The 21878-nt window shown below is 48.7% G+C and overlaps 2 protein-coding genes and 1 long non-coding RNA gene across 6 annotated transcripts; 2 read left to right on the top strand and 1 right to left on the bottom strand.

Moving 5' to 3' along the window:
- Window positions 1-656: 656 nt before the first annotated feature.
- Window positions 657-8045, top strand: GFI1B (growth factor independent 1B transcriptional repressor). Of its 2 annotated transcripts, XM_065035749.1 has the most exons (6): window positions 2373-2491; window positions 3841-3987; window positions 4390-4652; window positions 4914-5051; window positions 5523-5688; window positions 6133-8045. In XM_065035749.1, the coding sequence occupies exons 1-6, from the start codon at window positions 2377-2379 to the stop codon at window positions 6309-6311; spliced, it is 1008 nt and encodes a 335-aa protein (XP_064891821.1). In that variant the 5' UTR covers window positions 2373-2376; the 3' UTR covers window positions 6312-8045. The 2 variants fall into 2 exon arrangements, with proteins under 2 accessions (XP_064891822.1, XP_064891821.1); XM_065035750.1 differs by lacking the exon at window positions 3841-3987 and having other exon boundaries at window positions 657-2491.
- LOC110354992 (uncharacterized) lies at window positions 6319-14832 on the bottom strand. Of its 2 annotated transcripts, XR_010467185.1 has the most exons (4): window positions 14571-14832; window positions 14248-14354; window positions 11854-12804; window positions 6319-6455 (listed from the first exon to the last, which is right to left on the bottom strand). It is a non-coding gene; the product is annotated as an uncharacterized LOC110354992 (long non-coding RNA). The 2 variants fall into 2 exon arrangements; XR_010467186.1 differs by lacking the exons at window positions 14248-14354; window positions 14571-14832 and adding an exon at window positions 13317-13755.
- Window positions 11195-21182, top strand: LOC102095721 (bile salt-activated lipase). 2 transcript variants are annotated; one of them, XM_065035745.1, is made up of 11 exons: window positions 11195-11224; window positions 16759-16909; window positions 17343-17465; window positions 17777-17974; window positions 18075-18205; window positions 18471-18578; window positions 18783-18900; window positions 19041-19227; window positions 19781-19984; window positions 20487-20684; window positions 20917-21182. In XM_065035745.1, the coding sequence occupies exons 1-11, from the start codon at window positions 11210-11212 to the stop codon at window positions 21125-21127; spliced, it is 1644 nt and encodes a 547-aa protein (XP_064891817.1). In that variant the 5' UTR covers window positions 11195-11209; the 3' UTR covers window positions 21128-21182. The 2 variants fall into 2 exon arrangements, with proteins under 2 accessions (XP_064891817.1, XP_005512933.2); XM_005512876.3 differs by lacking the exon at window positions 11195-11224 and adding an exon at window positions 16450-16579.
- The last annotated feature ends 696 nt before the right edge of the window (window positions 21183-21878 follow it).

Below are 21878 nucleotides of genomic sequence, written 5' to 3'. Positions count from 1 at the left end.
AATATGGTTAACCATTAGTAGCTTGTTACTGATAATCTTGAGTTTTGAGGGGAGATGATAGTATATTCTCTCTCACAATCTGTGCTTCTTGCTTTCCTCTAACCCCGCTGTGTGAATCACATAGACAGTCCAATGCAGTTGTTAATTAACTCGGCTTTGGGCTCCCAGTTCCTGTTTTCTCTGTAAAATGGGGTGGGGGAAGGTAACTTCCCTTCTGTAACGTTCAGCAGTGCATTAAAGATCATTGTGCTCAGCAAAGGCTCTTATCAGCAGTCAAGATACTGGACCAAATTTGACTTTTACATACGCTGCAGCAAACACATCCCAAAAAATCCCATTGATTCATGCATGTCTGCTTTCAACTGCCGTCAGAAAAGAGGGGCTGTACTTTGTGCCTTCAGGTACTTTGCATATTGGTACCGCTGTAAAACACTGCAGGAGTGCTTATGCCACCTGTCACCAGTCCCCTGATGTACCTGGGTAAGTGTCCGGCAATGCCTTGGGGTCCTCGAGCTGGTGGCAGAGAGACTGTTCCAGCCAGCACTGCTGGGCATGGGCTTCACCCACTGCCACAGCCTCGTCCTTCACTGTGTAGGAAGCCCAGGGCAATGAACAGGTTAATTCAGGCAGGGCAATTAACTAGTTAATTCAAGCATCTAAAGATGGCAGTATCAATACCCTCCATTGTGGACACAGTCCTGCCCCACCACATGGGAAAATCCCTTTGGCACGAGTGGAAATTCCACGTATAAAGGGTTTGTGGCAGGACTTTAGCTTGGGGTGCGTCTGTATTGCAGAGTTTTGCTCTGTGCACAGATACCCCAACTGGGACTGATTGTGAAGCTGTGAGACCCCCTGAGGGTCTGCTGGGGTGCAAGGGGCACAGGCTGAGCACATTGCTGGAAGGATTATCCCCACCACATCCCCAAGCCAGGGGTATTTCTGCACACGCAGCCTTTTGCCAGGCAGAGATGCACTGTACAATACTCAGAAAGAACCTCATTAGTAGTTACAGAAGAGTAAATACAGCAACATGCTTCAGCATTGCTTCTCTCAAGGGCATACTATACTCATGGTTCATTCTCAGTACTGTTTTGCCCTCTAAAATTAAATCAACAAATCTACTCTTGGCCTCTGTTTCCTCTTATTCATCTCAAGTTACATGCAAATTTCTTGGGAAAATGATGAAGAAAAACAGGTGAGTCATTTCAGGAGAAAAATGGCTAGAGACACCGAGAGTTATCCCTGAAGTCACAGGAGAAACAGTGGAATCCTGGATTTAATAGCCAGCTATTACTGCATTTCCAAAGGCAGCTGAACTGGTGAGCACCCAGTTCTCACCAACAACCGTGGGCTGGGCGATCCACCTCTGCAAATCTGGCCCTTGGACCCTTCAACAACACACCACTAGGCTATCGGATTGTGTTTATCATGTAGGGGAAATGTGGGCACTTCTGAACCCCAAGGAGCAAATCTTTTCCATCCCTGGCTGCTCGGGATTCCAGGAGCCCACACTGCTCTGTCCTGACTTACACAGACATCGCAGGTCATTCCTAATTAACAGGAGCAAACTTGGATTTATTAGTTTTTTTAGTAAAAAGTAGGCTACACTTTGGCTGCTCTTGGGGAAAAAAAACCGTGAACAATAATACACTTTCCCAGAGAGCCAGGACTCACTGCTGATTTTTCATATGAAATATAGCAAGATTTGCTTTTAGTGCTACTATCCTGAACAATTGCAAGGGAAAATGCAAATACATATGCAAATAACATGCCAGCTGATGTTGCCATACGCAGCATCCAGCCTGTTGTCATTCTGCTTACACAAGAACAGTTACTGGCTGTGGGGAGCAAGCACAGGGCGGGCTGGCTTCTGGGTAGTAAAGATAACAGATGCATTGCAAGAGAATTTTGTATGATTAAGTTTCAGCATTTGATGTTTGTTTCTAACCCGTCGTTTCAACGGTCTGTGATATTTGAGTCAGATCCAAAAGGTAACCTGTCTCACCCAGCACTGCTGCGCTGCCTCTGGTTGACCGTTGTTTGTCAGCCAGAATTACAAAATACTCAAGCTATGGCCAACAAGAATGAAACCCAGCACACATCATGGCTGTGGGGATTTTTCCAGTGCATCTCTCCTATTATTAGATGTTGTTTCTGTCATTATTATTTGCGTAGCAATTTCACTCCCTGGTCTTAAACTGGGTGAAGGGACTTTTCAGCTGAACTCCCCATCTCCCAGGTAGAAGGGTTTTAATTCTCATCACTGCTACAAACAGAGCTGATGTGCTGGGGAAACAAATGATAAATTACCCCCCAAACCACAGGGCTTTACCTGCTATTTTTCTGTGTTTCTGCCCGGACAGTGAATGGAAAATGCCACGTTCCTTTTTGGTGAAGAGCAAAAAGGCTCACTCCTATCATCAACACCGCTTTCGGGAAGATGACCTGCCTATCCTCACATGGGACCCAGTCCCCTCTCCCTTCACTGGTGAGTCAATCCAGCCATGGGGCTTGTAAGAATACACCCAGGCAAATCAATAATTGAGCAGGATGAGTGAGCTGAAGAGCAACTAAGGGCTTCCACATCGTGATGTCAGTTTGAGGACAGGCTGGTCCCCCACTTTGTGCCCTCTTTCTCTAGGCCAAATCCACACTGTTCCACTGAAACCAAATTTAGATCCTCCCTTTGTTTCCTGCTGGGGAGATTGGAGATGTAAGATTGTTGTGTAGAGTTGGTCATTTTGGGGAAAGATGGCCAACTTCAGACAACTAACAATTAGGAAAAGAGTTTGCACTTGGTTGCTGGTCTACAAACTCACAGCTTTGCCACCTCAATCTCCAGCTTGCTCTTTTCATTGTTCTCATTCTCTCTGGACCTACATCCTCTCACCTCAGTGTGTTACCACCTCCTCCTGATAATTTGCGAGGAAGGTCACAGCTAGAGTGAGAAAATGCTAGTGATACCCAAACACTGACCGTGGAAGGAGTCCCAGGTGATATATACTATATTAACATCAACGAACACTGCTTGCCTGTTCCCGCTGTCTTCCCTCTGCTCCTGCTCTCCCGCAGCCACCCCTGCATTGCCAGGCCAAGGCAATTATCTTAGTCCTTCAGGCATCATTCAAATTTTCTTTATTCAAATCTAGGATCAGCTTACCCTTTGTTCTAGCCCTGGCTGTCAAATTAGAGTCCAACCCTATGATAAGTTTGATTAAAAAGAAAGAAGGTGACATTTTAATTTCAATTCCTGCCACCATCCTATGGCCATTTGTTGTGTCTCTCTCACTTCCAATAAGTGCTGGTTGATGTCTTTAAGGGCTGGGACAAGCATGGAGAGATGGGAGTGTGGTCAGGATGAGACCAGGCTCTGTGGTCACCTCTGCAACTGCGTAAGCAGTTACCTCCCCTCTCTGCTTCCCTACTTGGCCATCCATAAATTCAGGTTAACAATACTAAACTCTTAGGCCAGGGGTGGGGAGGTTAATAAGTTAGTGATTATTAGCTACCCACAAAAATGGAAATGGTTTTAAATAGGGAAGTGATTCTTACAGGCATGTGGTCTTCCAGGGTTAATTTTCCCTAACTGTGTAGGTCCTATCATTTCTTCCTGCCTCCCTCTACCTTGCCTATCTCATCCTGCTTGGAATTTCCCTTTGTCAGCAATGAACAGACCTTGATTGCTGTGCTGATTGCACCACTCTGCACTTATTCAGAGAATTCAGCATGGGCTCATGTATCTGAGCATGAATTCATACATAAGTACAAAATCCACCTTAAAAGACTCTTCTCTAACAGCTAAATTAAACTAACTCTGACTCCACTGTGTGATTACAGCCATAGGAGACAAGACACCCGAGAACATCAAGAAACAGGACCTAGAATGTGTGGTTCCAAAACAAGAAAAGGACCCACCCGAACTGAAAGAAGAAAGCATCCCTGTCCAGTACCTGAGCAGGATGCCAGCGGGGCCTTCACCTCAAGGTCTGCTACCCAAGACCGCACTTGCAAAAGATGTTAGGGGTGGGCTGGCTTATGGAGCCCCCACAACTGGGTCCAGATTTTAAGTAAATGGCAGCTCTTATTTTTTACAGCATTTTGTCCACATGATAACTTGTTCAACCACCACACAAAGCAGGGCTAGTAGGGGGTGTAATATTCCCTTAGCATTCCCTCTCCCATAAAATTTCCTCATATTGAAATCAGTCATAATAGGAATTTTGTAGGGGGATCAGGATTTGAATCAAAGGAGGAGTTACCAGCTGCAACTCCCAAGGTCAGGCCAGACATTAAATGGGGGAAATGGTACCTGGGGAACCTTTTTACTGGTGCCTAGCTGCAGGCAATGGCATGACACTCCCTTCTCCCTCTCCTTTGCAAACTCAGAGATGGCCATCCCAGGTCTGCAAATCAAAGACTGCACTAACTCGACAAGCACCCCTTCCTTCTACAAAACCGGCTTTTCTTGGGAGGCTTTCCATTTGCCATACAGCTACAGGCAGATGTCTTCCAGCATGCAGTCAGCCCTGCTGGAGCACCCAGTGAGCCTGTACGGAAGCCACCTCCTGCCAAGCACTGAGCCTCCTCTGGATTACAGCATGCATTTCTCCTCAGACATGGAGACCTACCACTGCGTGAAGTGCAACAAGGTGTGTGTTGGACGAGAACCTCAGGGATGGGCTGCAGTGATTTTCATTGCGTATGTCAGCGTTTCACTGGGTTACACCACAGCTCAAAATGGGTACCTACTTGTTCTCCTGATTAGGGGACAAGGGCCCTAGAAACGACACAGTTCACATGGCCCACAAGAGGGAAAGAAAATCAAATGAAGAGAAGGAATTGAAAACAGAGGTGGAGACACAGCTACCTCATGTCAACAAAAATAAAGTCACTGGCATTTTGTTTTGCAGGTATTCTCCACTCCCCATGGACTGGAGGTCCATGTCCGCAGGTCTCATAGTGGGACCCGGCCCTTTGCTTGTGAAGTATGTGGCAAAACCTTCGGACACGCTGTGAGCCTGGAGCAGCACACCAATATTCACTCCCAGGTGGGTAGCATGTTTCCAGAAAACCAGCTCTCCAGAGCTCCTGAGTGCTTGAACCTTAGCTGTTGCTTATTCAGTTATCAAGGAAGTGACATTTCCTAGGTTACAAATATGGTGGCTTTTCTGGAGCATGCAACGACAATTATAGGAGCTCTGAAGACCATAAGTCACAGATATTGGTCTCACAAATCTCAGACTGCCCTTCAGAATTCCTTGGGTGGGCAGGGAGAATCATTCTACTGGTTCCTCTGTGCCTCGCCTCCTCCTGAAGGGCACAGGAGTTTGGATCACAAGATGCAATTAATTTCCATAAGTAATACTCCCTGCATTCTCTTTGTACTGCACCTAGCACATCGGTCCATGAGCTGAGGAGATTTGCTTATCAAATCTACTGTTCTCAAAGGCTTAACACTCTTCAAGCTCTGTCACATGTCTTGCAGCCACAGGCACCCCATGATTTTCTTTCCCTAACAGGAAAGAAGTTTTGAGTGCAAGATGTGTGGGAAGACATTCAAACGTTCCTCCACCCTTTCCACTCATCTACTGATCCATTCAGACACACGGCCCTATCCCTGCCAATACTGTGGGAAGCGCTTCCACCAGAAGTCAGATATGAAGAAACACACTTACATCCACACTGGTAAGAAACAATATTCCTGAGAAGCAAATGCAAATTAGAGTCCGTCATGTTGATACATGCAGTCCACAGACAGAGAGAGGCTGGACCAGGGATGTGTCCAGAGGCACTGGAAAGTCATTCTTCCCTGTTTGGTAAGACAGCAGAAGGTCTAAGCATCACTGAGATGCGTGTCATCCTCTGTATCACAAGGAGGGGGTTATTGACCGGCATGTGGTGGTTGTAGCCAGCCCTGGATGCAGACAGGGCATGAACGACCCATCCGGAGAGACCTGTCTGGCTCCTCTCACCCTCTGGTGCTGGAGCAGAGCAGCATTAGCAGAACAGCTGGGCTGGCATCACCCTGATGCCCAAGCATAGGCAGTCAGGTCTGAGTCTGCTAAACGGCATTTCTACCTCCCTTCTCTCATCTCTTAACTGTTTCTTACCATTTTCTCTGCCCTGCAGGGGAGAAGCCCCACAAATGCCAGGTATGCGGCAAAGCCTTCAGCCAGAGCTCCAACCTCATCACCCACAGTCGCAAGCACACCGGCTTCAAGCCCTTCAGCTGTGAGCTCTGTGCCAAGGGCTTCCAGCGCAAGGTGGATCTTCGGAGGCACCGGGAGACCCAACACAGTCTCAAGTGAGGGACAGCCCCCGGTCTCTGCTGGAGCTCCCGCTGCCAGTGCATGCACCAGGGAAGATGACTCCAACTCCTCCATCCAGCGTTGGGCTGCCCACCTCATAAAGCTTCCTATGTTCCTCTGGGCACTCCAGGGCCTTGCACATCCCTGTAGGTGACACAGAAACATGTGGGAGCTCTCACTTTCCAACTAAAATAGGCACCAGCCAGATATAACATCACCTGCTCAAGTGCAAATCCAGAGGAATTCCTCCAATGTCACTATTACTCTCGATTTACACCCTGTGCAAAATCCGGTTCAGACTTACCAGCAGTGAGGTAGAAACTCCTGGACTAGTGGCAGCAAAAATCTGTGCCAAGCTAGTGCTGTAACCATGTTCTGCTTTGATAGTTCGGAAGATAAGGCTAGGGCATGCAAATAGATTGCCTTCAGTGAGCTGTGTGCAACCTGAACAGGGCTGCTGCAGAGACTTGCCCAGGTCATAAATTCTGGCAACAGCCACCTAAGTCATTTTCTTTTAGCGGAGCATTTACTGTGATCAAATGACAAGTTAACTGTGTTGTATTTTTAGCTGGGAGTGGGAGGAAAATACTGAGAAAACAGCTCCTATCCCTGATAACAGGGGTCTCTAAATGCATTCCTCATACATGCCACACTGCGAAGGTCCCTGGGTTAGCAGCAACCAGGTGAGCTCCAGGAAGAGCCATGCCACAGAGCTGGGCATAACCTAATAAACCCCACGTCTCAGTGCCATGCAAGAGAGACTGGCTGTTCTTGGAATCCAGGCTAGTATGTCCCACAATATTTTGCTGCATGCTGGACATACCGGCTTAGAGCTGTCCTGGGCAACCCCATATCACTGCATGGTCAGGAATGGCCCTTGCATATCAATGTCAAGAGCCAGAGTTCTGCTTTCCAGCCACTCTCTTAAAGGAAGAGGTGACCTGGCCTGTACACATTGGCATAATATGCAAGTACCTTACAAGTATTATACAAACAGAGCAGTAGCATTTCCTCCTTCCAGGTCTAGGGGTTGAAGCAAAGCACTAGAACAAGTAAAAAGCCAGCTCCCCTCCAAGCTCTGCTGCCTTCTTACTGTACAACCTTCAGCAAGTCACTGCACTGGACTTTTCTGTCTCCACCTCTCATGATGATGTGGAGTCATTCACTCAGGTTTGTAGAGTCCCTTGAGTTCTTAACAGGAAGGACAAAGTATTATTATAGCATTAAAAAAAGACAAGTGCTTTCAGTTAAGCAGGGCATTGCAGCAGCACACAGCCCCCTCCATACACACATCCCTGAACACGTGGCCTCAGACAATGACACCGGCAGAAAGTAGCCTGGAGAACGGGCTCTGGCACAAACCATTTCACTCCAAATGCTTCTGAAGGAAGGCTGTCATCATGGGGGGAAGTCCAAATGGAAAATTCATTTACTGCCAAGAGAAAAAGAGGTCTGTTCCCACCTCCAGTTACACTGCCATAAATCCAAAGCCATTCTCCTGACGGAGAACTAGAATGCACTCACCCCTGTTTTATGCTGTGCCTAAGCTGTTAGTTATTAACATGCACTCTGGAAGCTCCAAACAGAGTCTGTACTCCTGGCTTTACTTGTACACTGTAAATATGTATTTATACTTATTCTAATGTATATTTTTATTGCACTACACCAGACAGTAACAACATGTACAGGCCTGCTGGGTTTTATCTGGTAAATCTGTTCCCTCTCAGTAACTGGGCTAACGTAGTTTATTTCATGTTAAAAACATCCATTTCAAGAAAGGCTCATACATGGTTCTGGAAATACAGGCCGTGGGGATAAAGGGGAAAAGGAGGAGGGAGAGAGTACAGCATTGCCCCATACAGTTCAAATGGAAATTCACACACAGGACAGGGCTCCTAAACTTAGACATGAAATAATAAATAAAACTCTGAGTCATGCCAGAGCCTGGTCAGGGCAAGGATTCCAGTGGAGATGTTTAACCTGTTGTGACCATGACACCAGGCACACATATGCATGTGTGAACACTCTCACACATGCACAAGTCTTACTCAAGGTAAGGTCATATCAGCTTACTAAAGCCGCTGCCAAAAATGCAAACTGTGTTTGTTATTCCCCTTGTCCTCCACAAATCTGCAAACAGAAGTATTTAAAGAGCATGTCAGCATCTGAACTGCCCAGGAGCTAATACCCTCCAGCCCCAAAACACGCGGACACACCAGCACAGGCTTCCCCGCTGTGTCCTGCGGACAGCAGGTGTGTCTGGCTCCTCTGGAGCTCCCCGGTTTGGGGGAGTTCTGGAGGGAAGTGCTGGCACAGGCTGATCAGCAGGATGGCCTGTAAAACCACTCGTAAAAACAAATCAGCTGGTTCTTCTGAGCCTGCTGAACAAGGGCTACTGTATCCATTAGATTTCCATTCCTATCTTTGATTTCCATGGCATGTGGGAGGTATAACCTTCAACAGGCAGCTGGGGTCTTCTGTCCTAAAGCTGTGCTTCTACAGCCAGCTTCTCCCTCCTAACAAAGCACCCTGGCTTTTATTTCCCCAGGACTCTAGGGCAGGCAGCTGCTTTCACCATTACTGTGCTTAGTGAAGAGCAGTTGTACCAGATGAGACAGTGTCAGCCTTACCATTTTATTTGTGAGGAGCCTGGTGAGTGCACCCCAGGAGATGCAAGGATGGGTTTAGACGTATGGGCGATGAGCAGAGAAATACACTGGGATGGCATTAGGCAGCATGCTGCTGCAGAGCTGCACTCCAAAAACCACATCTGTGGCCAAAACAGCCCAGGGCCCCCATCTGACCCACTCCCCCAGGTGCTGGGATCCTATCTGCAGAACCATGGGCTGTGGATGGAAGCCAGCTGGCAGGGACACTGTGATGGTACAGCCAGAGTCAGGAGGTGACCCGAGAAGGGAGGAAGAGGAGAGAGAATTAACTTGCAGAGTTTTCCACAAAGGCACTACAGTTTCTTTCTCTAGACACCCAGGTACCACCACCTGCCTCCTTTCTCCTCAAGCCCCATCCTTCCTTTGGGTACATGGATGTCTGCAGCCTAGAGGAAAACCTCTGCTCTGAGAACAGGACTGCTCTGAGAACAACCCCTTTGCCACCATTTCCCCTTGCAAAAAAAAATATTCTGGTCAGTCAATCAAGGAAACAGATAACAAAAGGCAAAATCTCAACTAATCTTTGTGGCTGAAGAAAGAGCTGATTGTTTTTACCTTGGTCTGAGCCCGCCCTGTATCCTGTACTTCCCCAGTCCTCTTCACGCTTTCTTCCCTTTACTGCCAGGGGAAAAAAATCCTGGTCTTTGGGCTGTTTTGTTTAGCAAATGAGGGATATGCAAAGCAACAACCCTGGGCATCTGTCAGGAGGAGAGAGGTGCCTCTGTGCCTTCCAGACAGCCTGCAGGCGCCAAGAGCAGCAGCCCAGAAACACTATGATCAATGGTGGATTTAAGTTTGAACACAGGATGCGTCTTTCTCTTCCTAAAGAAGACAGAGCCACAGGACACCTGCAGGAAGCAAGGTGTGATCCCAGCTAGAGCTTATATTCAGGTTGTATTAACCTCCATGGACTGGAATCCTAGAGAAGGCAAAAACCTGAAGTTTTCATGTTGTGTTGATGATGGTTAGGAAAGGCCTAAGAGGAACTGAGAGGAAGGACAGGGAAGAATTAGGCTGCAGTTGGGTACAGGTTGGATTGGAAAAAAAAAATACATGCTAAGTCCAGTTGCTTTCCACCCAAGACTTCGCAAGAAAGCATTTTCAGTGCAAAAAAAAGATAAGAGCAGAGTCCCTTGTCCTCACAGCAGGTCATTCCCCCCAGGGCCACGCAGTTGTATGTGATAGGGACACAGCACCAGGTTAGTCCTAGCCCCCTTGCATAATTCCTGACCTACCATCTTCCAACTAACATTCACCATGGGCACACACTGATCTTAAGGCTGCAACCTTGACCTGAGACTTGAGATCTGCTGCATGTTTCCTGTGCAACCTCAAGCAAGACATGAGTGCTGGATTTCTGAAGTTGTTCAGCACACTATGAAGCTCACAGAAAGCTTCACCCCATCTGTGAGAGGAGGATAATAATCCTCCCTCTCCCCTTCATTTCACTTGTTTATTTCAACAGTAAGATAGCCAGGAATGGGACTGCTCCTCTTTATCTTCTATATACAGCACCTCACACAATGGAGCCTTGATCTCAGCTGGAACGCCTAAGTGCTACTGCAATACTAATAAACGTGATAGAAACTTAATTCACCAAAGCAACCCAATTCTGTAACTGGCTTAGAAAAAAATCCTCCAGCGATAACTCCACATTAAAACAATTAAACAAGTGAAGAAACAGGGTGAGCAGAAACACAGAGAGGATAAAAATGAGCAGCATTTCCACTGGTGAATAATATTCCAAGGGGAGAGACAGGGCTGGATACGGATGCTACAAACAACCCACTCGACAGCCGCATTTTAAAGGTGCTGTGTCAAGACAAGCATTTTTCAATCTGGTCCTTAGGCTGCTCTGACCTGCTGGCCCCAGGGTGATCTGTGTTCACCGTACCAGGCGGCAAGAAAGGGAACGAGGAGTCCCCAAGAATGGGGAAATCTGAGGCTGGGGAGGAGCTGAGCTTGCACTGGCCTCAGCTTTGGTCTGATAAGTTTATCAAGCACTGCCGGCTGCTAACTGTCAGCCGGTGAACAGGGCCTGTTAGGGAGGAGGAACAGCTCCCAGGGCAAGATAGGACAGCCCAGGCCTTATCGGACCGCCTGAGCCAAAGAGGGAACTGGAGAGCGGGCACTTTCCAACCACTTCATCTGAACAACAGACAGATTGGCAGGAAAGGGCTGTCAGCCCTTCGCTCCTGCCACCCAGCCATCAGCAGAGAGCCCCCATCCATGCAAACAACCCTGGTAAGTGCAGTGTGAGAGTCGCAAATGTGAACATAGGGGCCCAAGGGAATGCACAGAGTAGGTTTTCTTAGGGGCATTGCCCAGCACAGAGAGTCAGACTTACAGCAAACAATTCAGGTGCTTACTGAGCAAGCTGCTCCTGTTCAGTGCCCAGAGCAGCAGTGCTCCCCCCTGCTGCCTTCTCTAGGTTTGGGAGGGGAACCTTGTACTTCAAAATAAATCTAGTCACTAAGTTCTGGAGTACAGCAAATTGCTTTGTTTTCCCCTCTACCATTTCTGAAAAATAGTAAGAAAACCTAAGTGAATAGAAGAGGAAAACCCTGACCATTCCCACCTGAGCTGCAAAAGTGTGGCCAGCAAATACCCCTCCATGCTGATTGCTGGGGCAGCAATAACCATATCAATGCAGCTGAAGGTCATAGCAGAGAGACTCTCTGACATTTGTGCAAGCTCCCTGTGTGTGTACCTCAACCGCAACAAGGAGGGTAAAAAGATTCCCTCCTGACACATCCTCTGCTCATTTTCCCTGCTGATGACATGCTGTGCAAGGTAGAACCAGCATCAGATCAGCAGCTTCAACATACTAGCGCTAGACCATACAGACAGCTGTCATTCTGCATCTGGCTCACCTTTGGCTCTTTGGCTGGGTTCAGGGTGGTGACTTGGGTCCTGCCCATATCAGGGGATTTCACAGAGAAGTGGCCCCATTGCAAGCCCTGACCCTGTACTGGGAGGATGGGATCACACTTGACTGCCTGGGTGCAAGTGCTGTCCCAAGCCCTCCATGGGATATGAGGCAGGAAACCTGCAGCACTGATGAAGGGCAGGATGTCTCCTACGTGAGCTAGTCACTCAACCGTTCCCTTTCTGGCAAGTAACGTATCTAGGGAGGGATTTACCTCCTCCCAAAGCATATATCTAAACCAGGACAGAACTCATGCCTTCAACACACCTCCTTCTCGCCCTGGGGAGCCTGGTATCTGCAGGCATCTAAAGTTACATGAGATGAGTCATGTGGTCTCTGCACCATTCTCTGGCCAAATTTCTCACAGCTGTTTCTGCTCCAGCCTGTAATCTGCTCTTCTCCAGGCCACTAGCAACCTTTAAGCCGTTTAATTCCTCTCTGCATCAGGGTCTCCTAAGCAAGTTGTGAGTACAACAGCCACATTCAGCACTGGCCAACACAACTCTGAGGATCAAGGCTTCCTCATGAAAAATGAGTTAGAAAACCCTACCCCATTGATTCTGCCTTCCTTTTGAATATTTTTAAAGCAATGGGGCTTTATCTTATATCCCAGACCCTTCTATATTAGGACCTCTGGTGGGATTTTTGGCAGTGGTCAAGTCCGCTGGTTTCTTCTCTTTATAAAGTAGAAGTTATCTCTTGTCTCAGTTGGGGAAGGGGAAGTCAGAGATGATGGAACATTCCTGTTCTTGAAAGGGCCCCATCCTGGGAGTGTGGACATGGTGAACCAGTGTGTCAGTCAGACATCTCTGCCTCAGCTCCTTATTTAGATCCAGCCTGTAGTAGCTTGACTGTGAATCAGTCAGATCCAAAGGACACCCAGATGTGACAGCACCTGGAAAAGAGTCCAGAAACCAAAGCTGCATTTTCTTGGTGTCATGGAGAATACTAAATGAGTCTCAAAATTCAAAGAAGGATCATATTCCTGGCTTTGCCATTCTCAGCTAATCTAAGCCAGTCACTATCCCTCTCTATGTCCCAGGTTTCCCATCCACAAAAGCATTTTAGTTCCCAGCTCTTATATTGATCATTAGGCAGTGGGCAAAATCCAGACCCATTGTGGCAAAAACAGCTGCATAAGTTGCACCAGTGGAATTTGGTGTATCCTCTCCAAATAAACATGCACACAAATGCCTTGGAGCCCTGACACATCTTTCTTCACACCGTACCTTACTACTGCATGTCTGGAAGCAGCCACTATGTAACACGACCTATTTCAAGCCAAATCCCTATTTTCCTATGTGTTCCCACTGAAACAGGCACAGCATGCAACAGTCTGCAGGATTCAGCCCCTTGTCCGCAAGTGCTCTCACAGCATCATCATAAGTTCTGTAGGACAACACAAACCTTGCGGTTGACAGGATCAATAACTTATATTTCTGGGGCACCACCTCCTCAGCCCCACTTCCTCAATCCCAAAATCTCCAGCAATCTTAGCTCGGAAGGGAATGTGACTCAGGCCTCCAACCGAAGGGCTGTCATCTGCAAACCCTGACGACTGGATGTGGCCGTGGTTTTATCACTGGCCACCAGCTGCCTCTAGAGCTCTTGCCTCCTCCCCAATGATTCAGCAAATCTTCTTCCAGCAGAAAAACAAGCGCACAAGTGAACAAATCACAATGTCAGATTACAAAGATGAGCGGGGAAAAACTGCGGCTCAAAGAAGGGAGATAAAAGCTGGTGAAGTTGCACGAGCCAAGGGTGGAAGGCCTGGCAAAGATGTGGTTTTTGGAGCGGGGCAATAATAATGTGAAAAATAGGGTTGTAATTTGGATTCTTTACACTGTGAAACATTGGTAACAATAAAAGAAACACAACATGGAAGGAAATGAAGCATATTCTGCCTTCTGCTATCTGGGCATTGAACATGGCTGATATGGATTTTTACTGCTATAGCTGAAAGCTGAATAGTCCATCCTGGTTTACACCGGAACAAAGTTCCACCAAGCAAACTATTTCCAGGAGGACTTTTTGCTCTCCATAACCAAGATCTTCAATAATTTGGAAGCCCATTATCAGGCACTTTGAACATCACTCTCCCTGAAAAAAGAAAGTTCTGTAAGCCATCCAATATCCAAGGCATGGCAGAGGGCAGTTAGAAATAATGGTTTAACTTCTGACGTTTTGGACCACTGTATGAGATTTATATATTACAGCCCTTTTCCATAAACTGTTTTTCTCTGCTGTAACCACTCCTGAGGTGGAACATGGTATCAGCTTAACAACCAATGGCACACAGTCTATAGAATAGAAAGTAAAGAAGAAACTTGAGCCAGACCTTAGCTAGGTGGTGTAATATTTCCCCCATGGTATTCAGTCCAGATGCTCCCATCAGAGCCCACGGCACACTGGTGGAATCTCTCAGCCCAGTGGGTCCTCTGACATCTGTGAGACAGACACACAGCTTTCCACTAGATTAAATGCAACACAAAAACCAAGCACAGAAGGAAAAGGAGCTCAGGAGCTGTGTATACAGGTATTACAGATGGATAAACTGAAGCTGATTTGGTCTCACACCACTTTTACACTCCATCTGATTAACCTTGCCAACCAGCACAGAGATCAATGACACTAAAATACAACTAAGCAGTACTGACTTACCTTGTTATGGGTTTGTATATGCTTCGTGAATATTTCAGTATTCACCCCACCAACAACTTCCAGCTCACAAAAGCTCCTTGTCCCTGTCTGAGGGCTCCCAGGGGGAAGCAGGGTTTGGGTGCATGTGCCCACAGTGCCTCCTGCTCTTCCCTAGGGAACACAAAAGATGCAACCACTGCACCAGCCAGACAACCTGCCCTCAAGCTCACCCAGAGAATTAATGCTGCATACACCATGTGTAAGTAATGCCAGGGCTGTCTGCTTTTAAAGCATTTCCCTCTGTAGTGCTGTCACCTGTTCTCACAGGTTTGGGGGATCCCTCTCAAGTGTAACAATAATCAGGTGTGTTCTTAGAGCTCCAGTGGCAGAGTGAAGGGGATTACAGTTTATAAACTGAAAATGCGGTACTGCTGCACCCTACAGGCTGAAAACAGTGATAGGTAGTTCTTTTAGTTAAAATCACACTCTCTAAGCCAGGCTCAGCACTTTTGGGAGGCTGGCTCATGGCTTCTGGGTATTTGAGGCTGGAGGTTCTGATTCAGCCCTGTCCTGGAGTTCCCACGAAATGAACAGACCCACGGCCCATCCTGCGGCTGTAACACCAACACGCGAACACGCACACGTACAAATACAGACGTGTCACCAGCCCTGACTCCAGGACTCTGTATGGGGAGCGGGCTCAGCTGTGCAAGATCTGTCCCCAACACCCCAGCTGCTGAGCATGGGGACACCCAGGAAAGGGGAGCGCAGGGGTGGGGTGAGGCTGGTTAAACGGGGTGGAGATGGGATGGAAACCTTCACCTGTATAAGCTGCTGCCCTGTTCTGGTTTATCCCTCCTGATTTGGTACACCGGAGGGAGAAGCACTTGAGAAACTGCCTGGACAGCAGAAACATTCAGCAGAAGTCCACCTGAGGAAAGGACCTGGTGATGTGGCGATGATGTCTGCACCCCCAGCACACTCCAGGCAGCGTGGGGTGCGGTGAGCCCGGCTTTCTGCAGCTTCCAGCACCTGGAGCTGAGGGAGAGTGCACAGGAGTTGATGCCAAATGTTCCTGTGACCGCGCTCACCGGACCTGTGCTATCCTGGGTCCAGTTGGTTTTGCCAGAAGAACAATCTGTCACATCTCCCACAAGAAACATCTTCTGTTTTCTCACTGTTGGCCTTCATCTGCACTTGAAAATAAAGTCTCAACTGCATTTCCATCTTGCCTTGTCCCTGTGCTCTGCTGAGCTGCAGAAACTACAGCAGAGCTAATGCAGAGGGTGAAACCTGTTGTGCAGCAAATGCATTTCATAGAAATCAGAGGCCAGTTGCCTGAGGGTTTTCTGTCAGACAGTAGAGGGGACCTCTGTCAGTGTGCAACTGGGTGTAGCTTTGCAGGGGTTTTTACTTCAAATTTTCTTTCCTCAGTGGTGTCACAAGAGTCTTTTATGGTACCAGTATGTGGTTCCAAACCCTGCAGGGAGTTGGGCCCAGAGGTAAAGCAACCCACTGCTCACATGGCTGAGTCCCTTCTCTTCCAAAATCTGGAGCACAAACTTCCATTTTCATGTGTTTCCATGAAGGCCCCAAGTCTGTGTTTGCCACAGTCAGAAAACATATATAATGCATGGTGTAATATTGTTTCAGCCTTCTGCACTTGTATGAGACTTCTCAAGGCTTTAGTGTTTTTTCTGTTGTCTGGAGTTTTGTCAGACTGAGATATTTCCTTAAGTTTGACCTCCAGCCCACAAAAGCAACACCTGCAGGGCTCTCACACAGCAATGCCAGTTACCTCAGCCATGGTTTGGCCTCAGCCCCCTGAAAGCCAAGTGTGTAGAGGCTGCCCCAGTTTATCTTAGAGCCAAGTCAAGGTCGTGGCTTTGATGCAGAGCTGCACTCCAGGCTATATAAACACATAGGGCTGCAGGTGAGGGCGGCCTCTCCGGTGCACGCTCACCATGGCTCGCTGGGAGATCCTCTGCTTTGCCTTGTGCTCCTACCTCAGGGTGGCGTGGGCTGCAACCGTAAGTACAAAAGCTGTGGGCTTTGCACAAGGGTCCAAGGAGGTGGCTGGAGAAGGGGGCTGCAAATCTGTCCATCTGGGGGACTGGCCAGGGCAAAATGTGCAGGTGGGCAATGTGGGAAGCCAGAGGCATGAAGGACTGTGCAATGGATTTTCTCTTCTCAATGGTATCACATGCAGCTGGGTGTCGTGTACACCGAGGGTGGTTTTGTGGAAGGCGAAAGTAAAAGACTGGGACTCTTCGGTGACTACATCGACATCTTCAGAGGAATTCCTTTTGCTGCCCCTCCAAGGCGTCTGGAAGACCCTCAACCTCATCCTGGCTGGCAGGGTAAGATACAGCTTTTGAACACCTCTGGTTTTGGGTTTTCTTTTAATCTCTCTTTCTCTCTAGTCCTTTCTTGACAAGCCAAAGATGTTGTTGCCTGCTTTCATCTCCTAAGCAGCACCAAGAAAAAGCTCTTAATCTCACAGCGGGTATGGCAGTCCATGTCTAAGTGTCCCCAAGCCAATCAAGCAACCACATTAAGTAACAAAACCAAAACATGATACCTGCATCTCCCCTCATCAGCCTCAGGTGTCCCAAGCTAGTTCACATGGAAAAGGGTCCCACTTTGTCGCTCCCTCTAGACTGGTCCCAGTGGCTGGGGAGGCTTTACTGCCTCTGCACTGGACCCACAGAGGACCAGATGGATGGACAGAGAGGTTGCAACCAAACAACAGAATTGATGCCTCTAACTAGGACCTGCTGCCTCTCCTTTCAGGAACACTGAAGGCAAAAGAATACCAAAAGCGCTGCCTGCAGCCAACACTTGCACAAACTGCTGTCCGTGGGAGTGAGGACTGTCTCTACCTGAACATCTGGATCCCTCAAGGCAGGAAACAGGGTATGTGCTTGGCAGAGACCTAGGGAGGAGATTCTCATTTGTTTTTTATAGCCAAATTGCTCTGGACTGTCTCTCAGAACTGTGTCCTCACATTGGGCAACTGCAGGAGCCCTGATTTGCAGAGGGAAGGGTGGGAGCCACGTCAACCAGTGTCCTGCAGCTGCAGTCTGTTGGGAATTTCAGCCTCCTGTACAGAGCGTGGCTTTTCTTGGCCATAGGTTATTGTGAAGTGTCTGGTGGGTACAGGGATGGAAGGGCAGCACTTTTCAGCTGTGCTGTGGCTCACACTACTCTTCTTCCTCTTCTCCCAGTCTCTACCAACCTGCCAGTGATGATCTGGATCTATGGCGGTGCCTTCCTTTTTGGAGGGGGTCAGGGAGCCAACTTTCTCGATAACTACCTCTATGATGGTGAGGAGATCGCTGTGCGGGGCAACGTGATCGTGGTGAATTTTAACTATCGTCTGGGGCCTCTTGGCTTCCTGAGCACTGGAGATGCAAACCTGCCAGGTACTGTAGCTGCTGCCCGTTCAGGGGACCCTGTCCCGGGTCCCCGGCGTGTCGGCTTTGCTGTGCCCTTGCTCAATGGCGGTTGCTCTCTGTTGCTCAGGGAACTACGGGCTGAAGGACCAGCACATGGCTATTGCCTGGGTGAAGAGGAATATCCGGGCCTTTGGGGGTGACCCAGATAACATCACCATCTTTGGGGAATCAGCCGGTGCTGTCAGTGTCTCCCTGCAGGTGTGTTGTCTTTATAGGTTCCTCTGCAGAAGGCTCGTGTCCTCACTTTTGGACTTCTGGTGAAACAGCATTTACTTGCCATGTCCACCTACTCTGCTCTTCACTGTAGGGCTTTTTAATTTGAATTGCTGATGCTGTTCACAGCACGAGAGCCAGCAGCTTCTGCGGGTCAGATGCACAAGCTGTGAGGAGATTGGCCAGGTCTGGCAGGCGCTGGTCTGTTTAGGAGTTAGTACCTAAAACACTTTGTTGTTGTGCACCACAGATGCTGAGCCCAAAGAACGCAGGATTGTTCAAGAGAGCCATCAGCCAGAGCGGTGTCGCTCTGTGCAACTGGGCCATCCAGAAGGACCCTCTGTCCTGGGCTAAAAAGGTAACGTGCAAGTCTTGCCTAAGGGAATGGGAAAACCAAGACGTGATCCCCTAAAGAACAGCATAACTAGCAAGGGATTTGACAGGAGCCCTGTGGATACATGCCGCTTTAAGATTAAAATAAAACTCTGCCCCAGCGAAGCCAGGAGCAAAGCCTGGCTTTGGGAGGTAATGCTGGGAGGTTTCTCTCTGTCCCCTCCTGCAGATTGGAGAGAAGGTGGGCTGCCGCACGGACAACACCACCGCCTTGGCCAACTGCCTGCGTGTCTCTGACCCCCAAGCCCTGACATCGGCCTACACCCTGCAGCTGGTTAACCTGCCTGGTGAGTCCCCAGGGCTGTCCTGTGGTCCCACACCCACTCAGCCTGTGCTCTCTACAGTTCCTTGAGCCTTGGGATATGCCAAGTCACGCTTCTGTCTTTGCTCAGCTTCTAATGCACTCAGGTTTTGTCTCTTGCTGCAGTTCCCGTGGTTGACACACTAGCCCTCACTCCTGTTGTTGATGGAGACTTCCTCCCAGACATGCCACAGAACCTCTTTGCCAATGCTGCTGATATCGACTACCTTGCTGGGGTCAACAACATGGATGGACACTTCTTTGCTGGCATTGATATGCCTGCTGTCAACCGCCCACTTGTGAGAATCACTGCGTAAGTGAGGAACGGTCCTAAAACCCTTAACAGGAGGAAACTTCTCTTTAATGTGCCCCAAACTCTGAGGACTCAGAGCTGAGTAGACAGGGCACAACCTCCAAAACAAGATGTCACGCCAAGCCAGGCTGCCTCGGGCATATGCTGCCAAGTCCATGGCCTTCAAGAGAAAGGACCAGCTGGCGGGGAAACCTCCCCATCGGCCTTGAAGGTGCTCCTGATCTCAGCACCAGCGACAGGCTTGGCAGCCCTGATGCTTTCTTTCCAGAGCAGGTACATGCCGGGTGTGCTGGGCACCTGCCCCGTAAGGCTCCTCTTTGGGGATGAAAGGAGCTTGTGACCAGTTTGGCGCCAGCCGTTCTGCTGAGAAGCCTGGGAAGCACATGCCCACCATGTGAAACCTGGTCTCACATTCCGGGTTTTTATTCCACCAGGTCATTGCCAATCGCAGGGTTGGATGTGACCATCAGTGGGGGCTGGGATCCATTTCCATGAGTCCTGCCCCACTGGAAGGTGCCAGTCTTTAATCACTTGATACTACCTGTCTTTTCAGGGATGAGGTCTATAATTTGGTCAGAGGACTCACCGCGGACAGGGGCGAGCGTGGAGCCGCTGAGACGTACAATCTCTACACACAAACGTGGGGCGACAAGCCAGACCAGGAGGTCATGAAGAAGACAGTGGTGGCTTTGGCTACTGATTACATCTTCCTGATTCCCACACAGTGGACACTGAATATGCACGTGCAGCATGCCCGGTGAGCTGCTGAGCCTTGGTTGGAACCCAAAGCCTGCCTGGGGTCCAAAACACTCTGTTTCCAGCAGAGGGTGCTGAGCAGCACGTTAATGGGTCTGAACTGGAAGGAGGAAGCTGTTTTGATACCAAGTACACACTTACATGTGGCTCACACATACACTATTTCTCTAATTTTACAGGGAAGTCACACTAGGTATTTGTTTTAAATTCCCATTAAAACAAGGTTTTGCTCCTTAAAACTTCAGACTTCATCCTAGCAATGTTTGATGCCACAAGACAAGGCACTTGGATGATAATGAGGATTAGTGTGAGAATCAGAAATGAGAGAGAAAAATTACCAGATAGAAGGAGGTTTTCTACTGAGAACACCTCTTAGATGCAAGGGAGCTCCTTCCAGGCCTGAAGCTCTCGTTCTGATGGTATTTGGAGCATGTTTATGAACCTGCACCCCTTTCGCTGTTCTCCACTTGCAACCATTTATCAAGTCTATTTTATTTCCCCAGGACTGGCAAGACATACAGCTACTTGTTCTCCCAGCCATCCCGAATGCCCGTCTACCCAGGCTGGGTAGGGGCAGACCATATGGATGACCTGCAGTACGTGTTTGGGAAACCCTTTTCCACTCCCCTGGGCTACTGGCCCAAGTACAGGACTCTCTCAAGAGCCATGATTGCTTACTGGACCAATTTTGCCAGGACAGGGTGAGTGATTTCAGTTCCATATTTGGGGCACATGGCAGTGCTTCACCCTGCTGCTTTGCCTATTAACTGCTTGGAGCAGTTCCCAAAAGCGGGATGTCCTCTGTCTTTGCACTCCCTTAAAGCCTCACTTGAGCAGATGGGGTAGATGGGGTCCTTGCTGAATACCACAAACCTTACTGCATCCACAAGCTGCCCTGATAAAACCGCGTAACTGTTTCTTGTGTTTCCCCAGGGATCCCAACACTGGGTACTCAGAGGTGCCTGTTAACTGGCCAGCCTACACCACTGATGGTGGTTATTACCTGGAAATCAACAGCGACCTAAACAAGAACTCTGTGAAGCAGAACCTGAGATCCCGGTACGTGACCTACTGGAACACGGTCTATCAGAATCTGCCGGTGGTTGCCAACGCCTCCCAGACTCTGGAACTGCTGTGGAGCTAAGAAAAAACACCTTTTAAAGACAGTCCCAATTCATTAAAGTCTTGCTTGTAACTGAGCAATTCTGGCTTCTCTGTCTTTGCTGTGACAAGATTTTCTCCCTGATATTAAAGTCAGGCAACAAGTGACATTCAGTCCCTTGCAAAGCATGTTTCCTCTCATCCTGTCACTTGTTATTTAGGAGAAGAGATTCCTTTCAGGCAGTTCAGAGATCAGAAGGTCTCCCCTCAGCTCCTGTTCTCCAGCTGAACCCCCCAGGTCCCTCAGCCGCTCCATCACACTTGTGCTCCAGCTCCTCACCAGCTCCGTTCCCTTCTCTCAACTCACTCCAGCACCTCAAGGCCTTTCTCATCATGAGGGGCCCAAAACTGACCTCAGGATTCGAGGTTTGGCCTCCCCAGTGCTCAGTCCAGGGGACAGTTACTGCCCCGGTCCTCTGGTCCTGCTGGCCACACTGGTGCTGACACAAGCCAAGATGCTGGTGGCCTTTTTGGCCACCTGCTGGCTCATATCCAGCCACTGTCACCAACACCCCCAGGTCCTTTTCCATCAGGAACTTTCCAGACGCTCTTCCCTGAGGCTGGAGCCTTCATGGGATTGTTCTGACCCAAGTGCAGGACCCACCACTTGGCCTCGTTGAACCTCAGACAATTGGCCTCAGCCCATCAATCCAGCCACTTAAGATCCTTCTAAAAGCCTTCCTACCTTCCAGCAGATCAACGCTCCCACACAACTTGGTGTCATTTGCAAACTT

Source organism: Columba livia, chromosome 19, assembly GCF_036013475.1.
Source record: "Columba livia isolate bColLiv1 breed racing homer chromosome 19, bColLiv1.pat.W.v2, whole genome shotgun sequence".
NCBI lineage: Eukaryota > Metazoa > Chordata > Aves > Columbiformes > Columbidae > Columba > Columba livia.
This window is presented reverse-complemented; position numbering and strand designations above follow the sequence as displayed.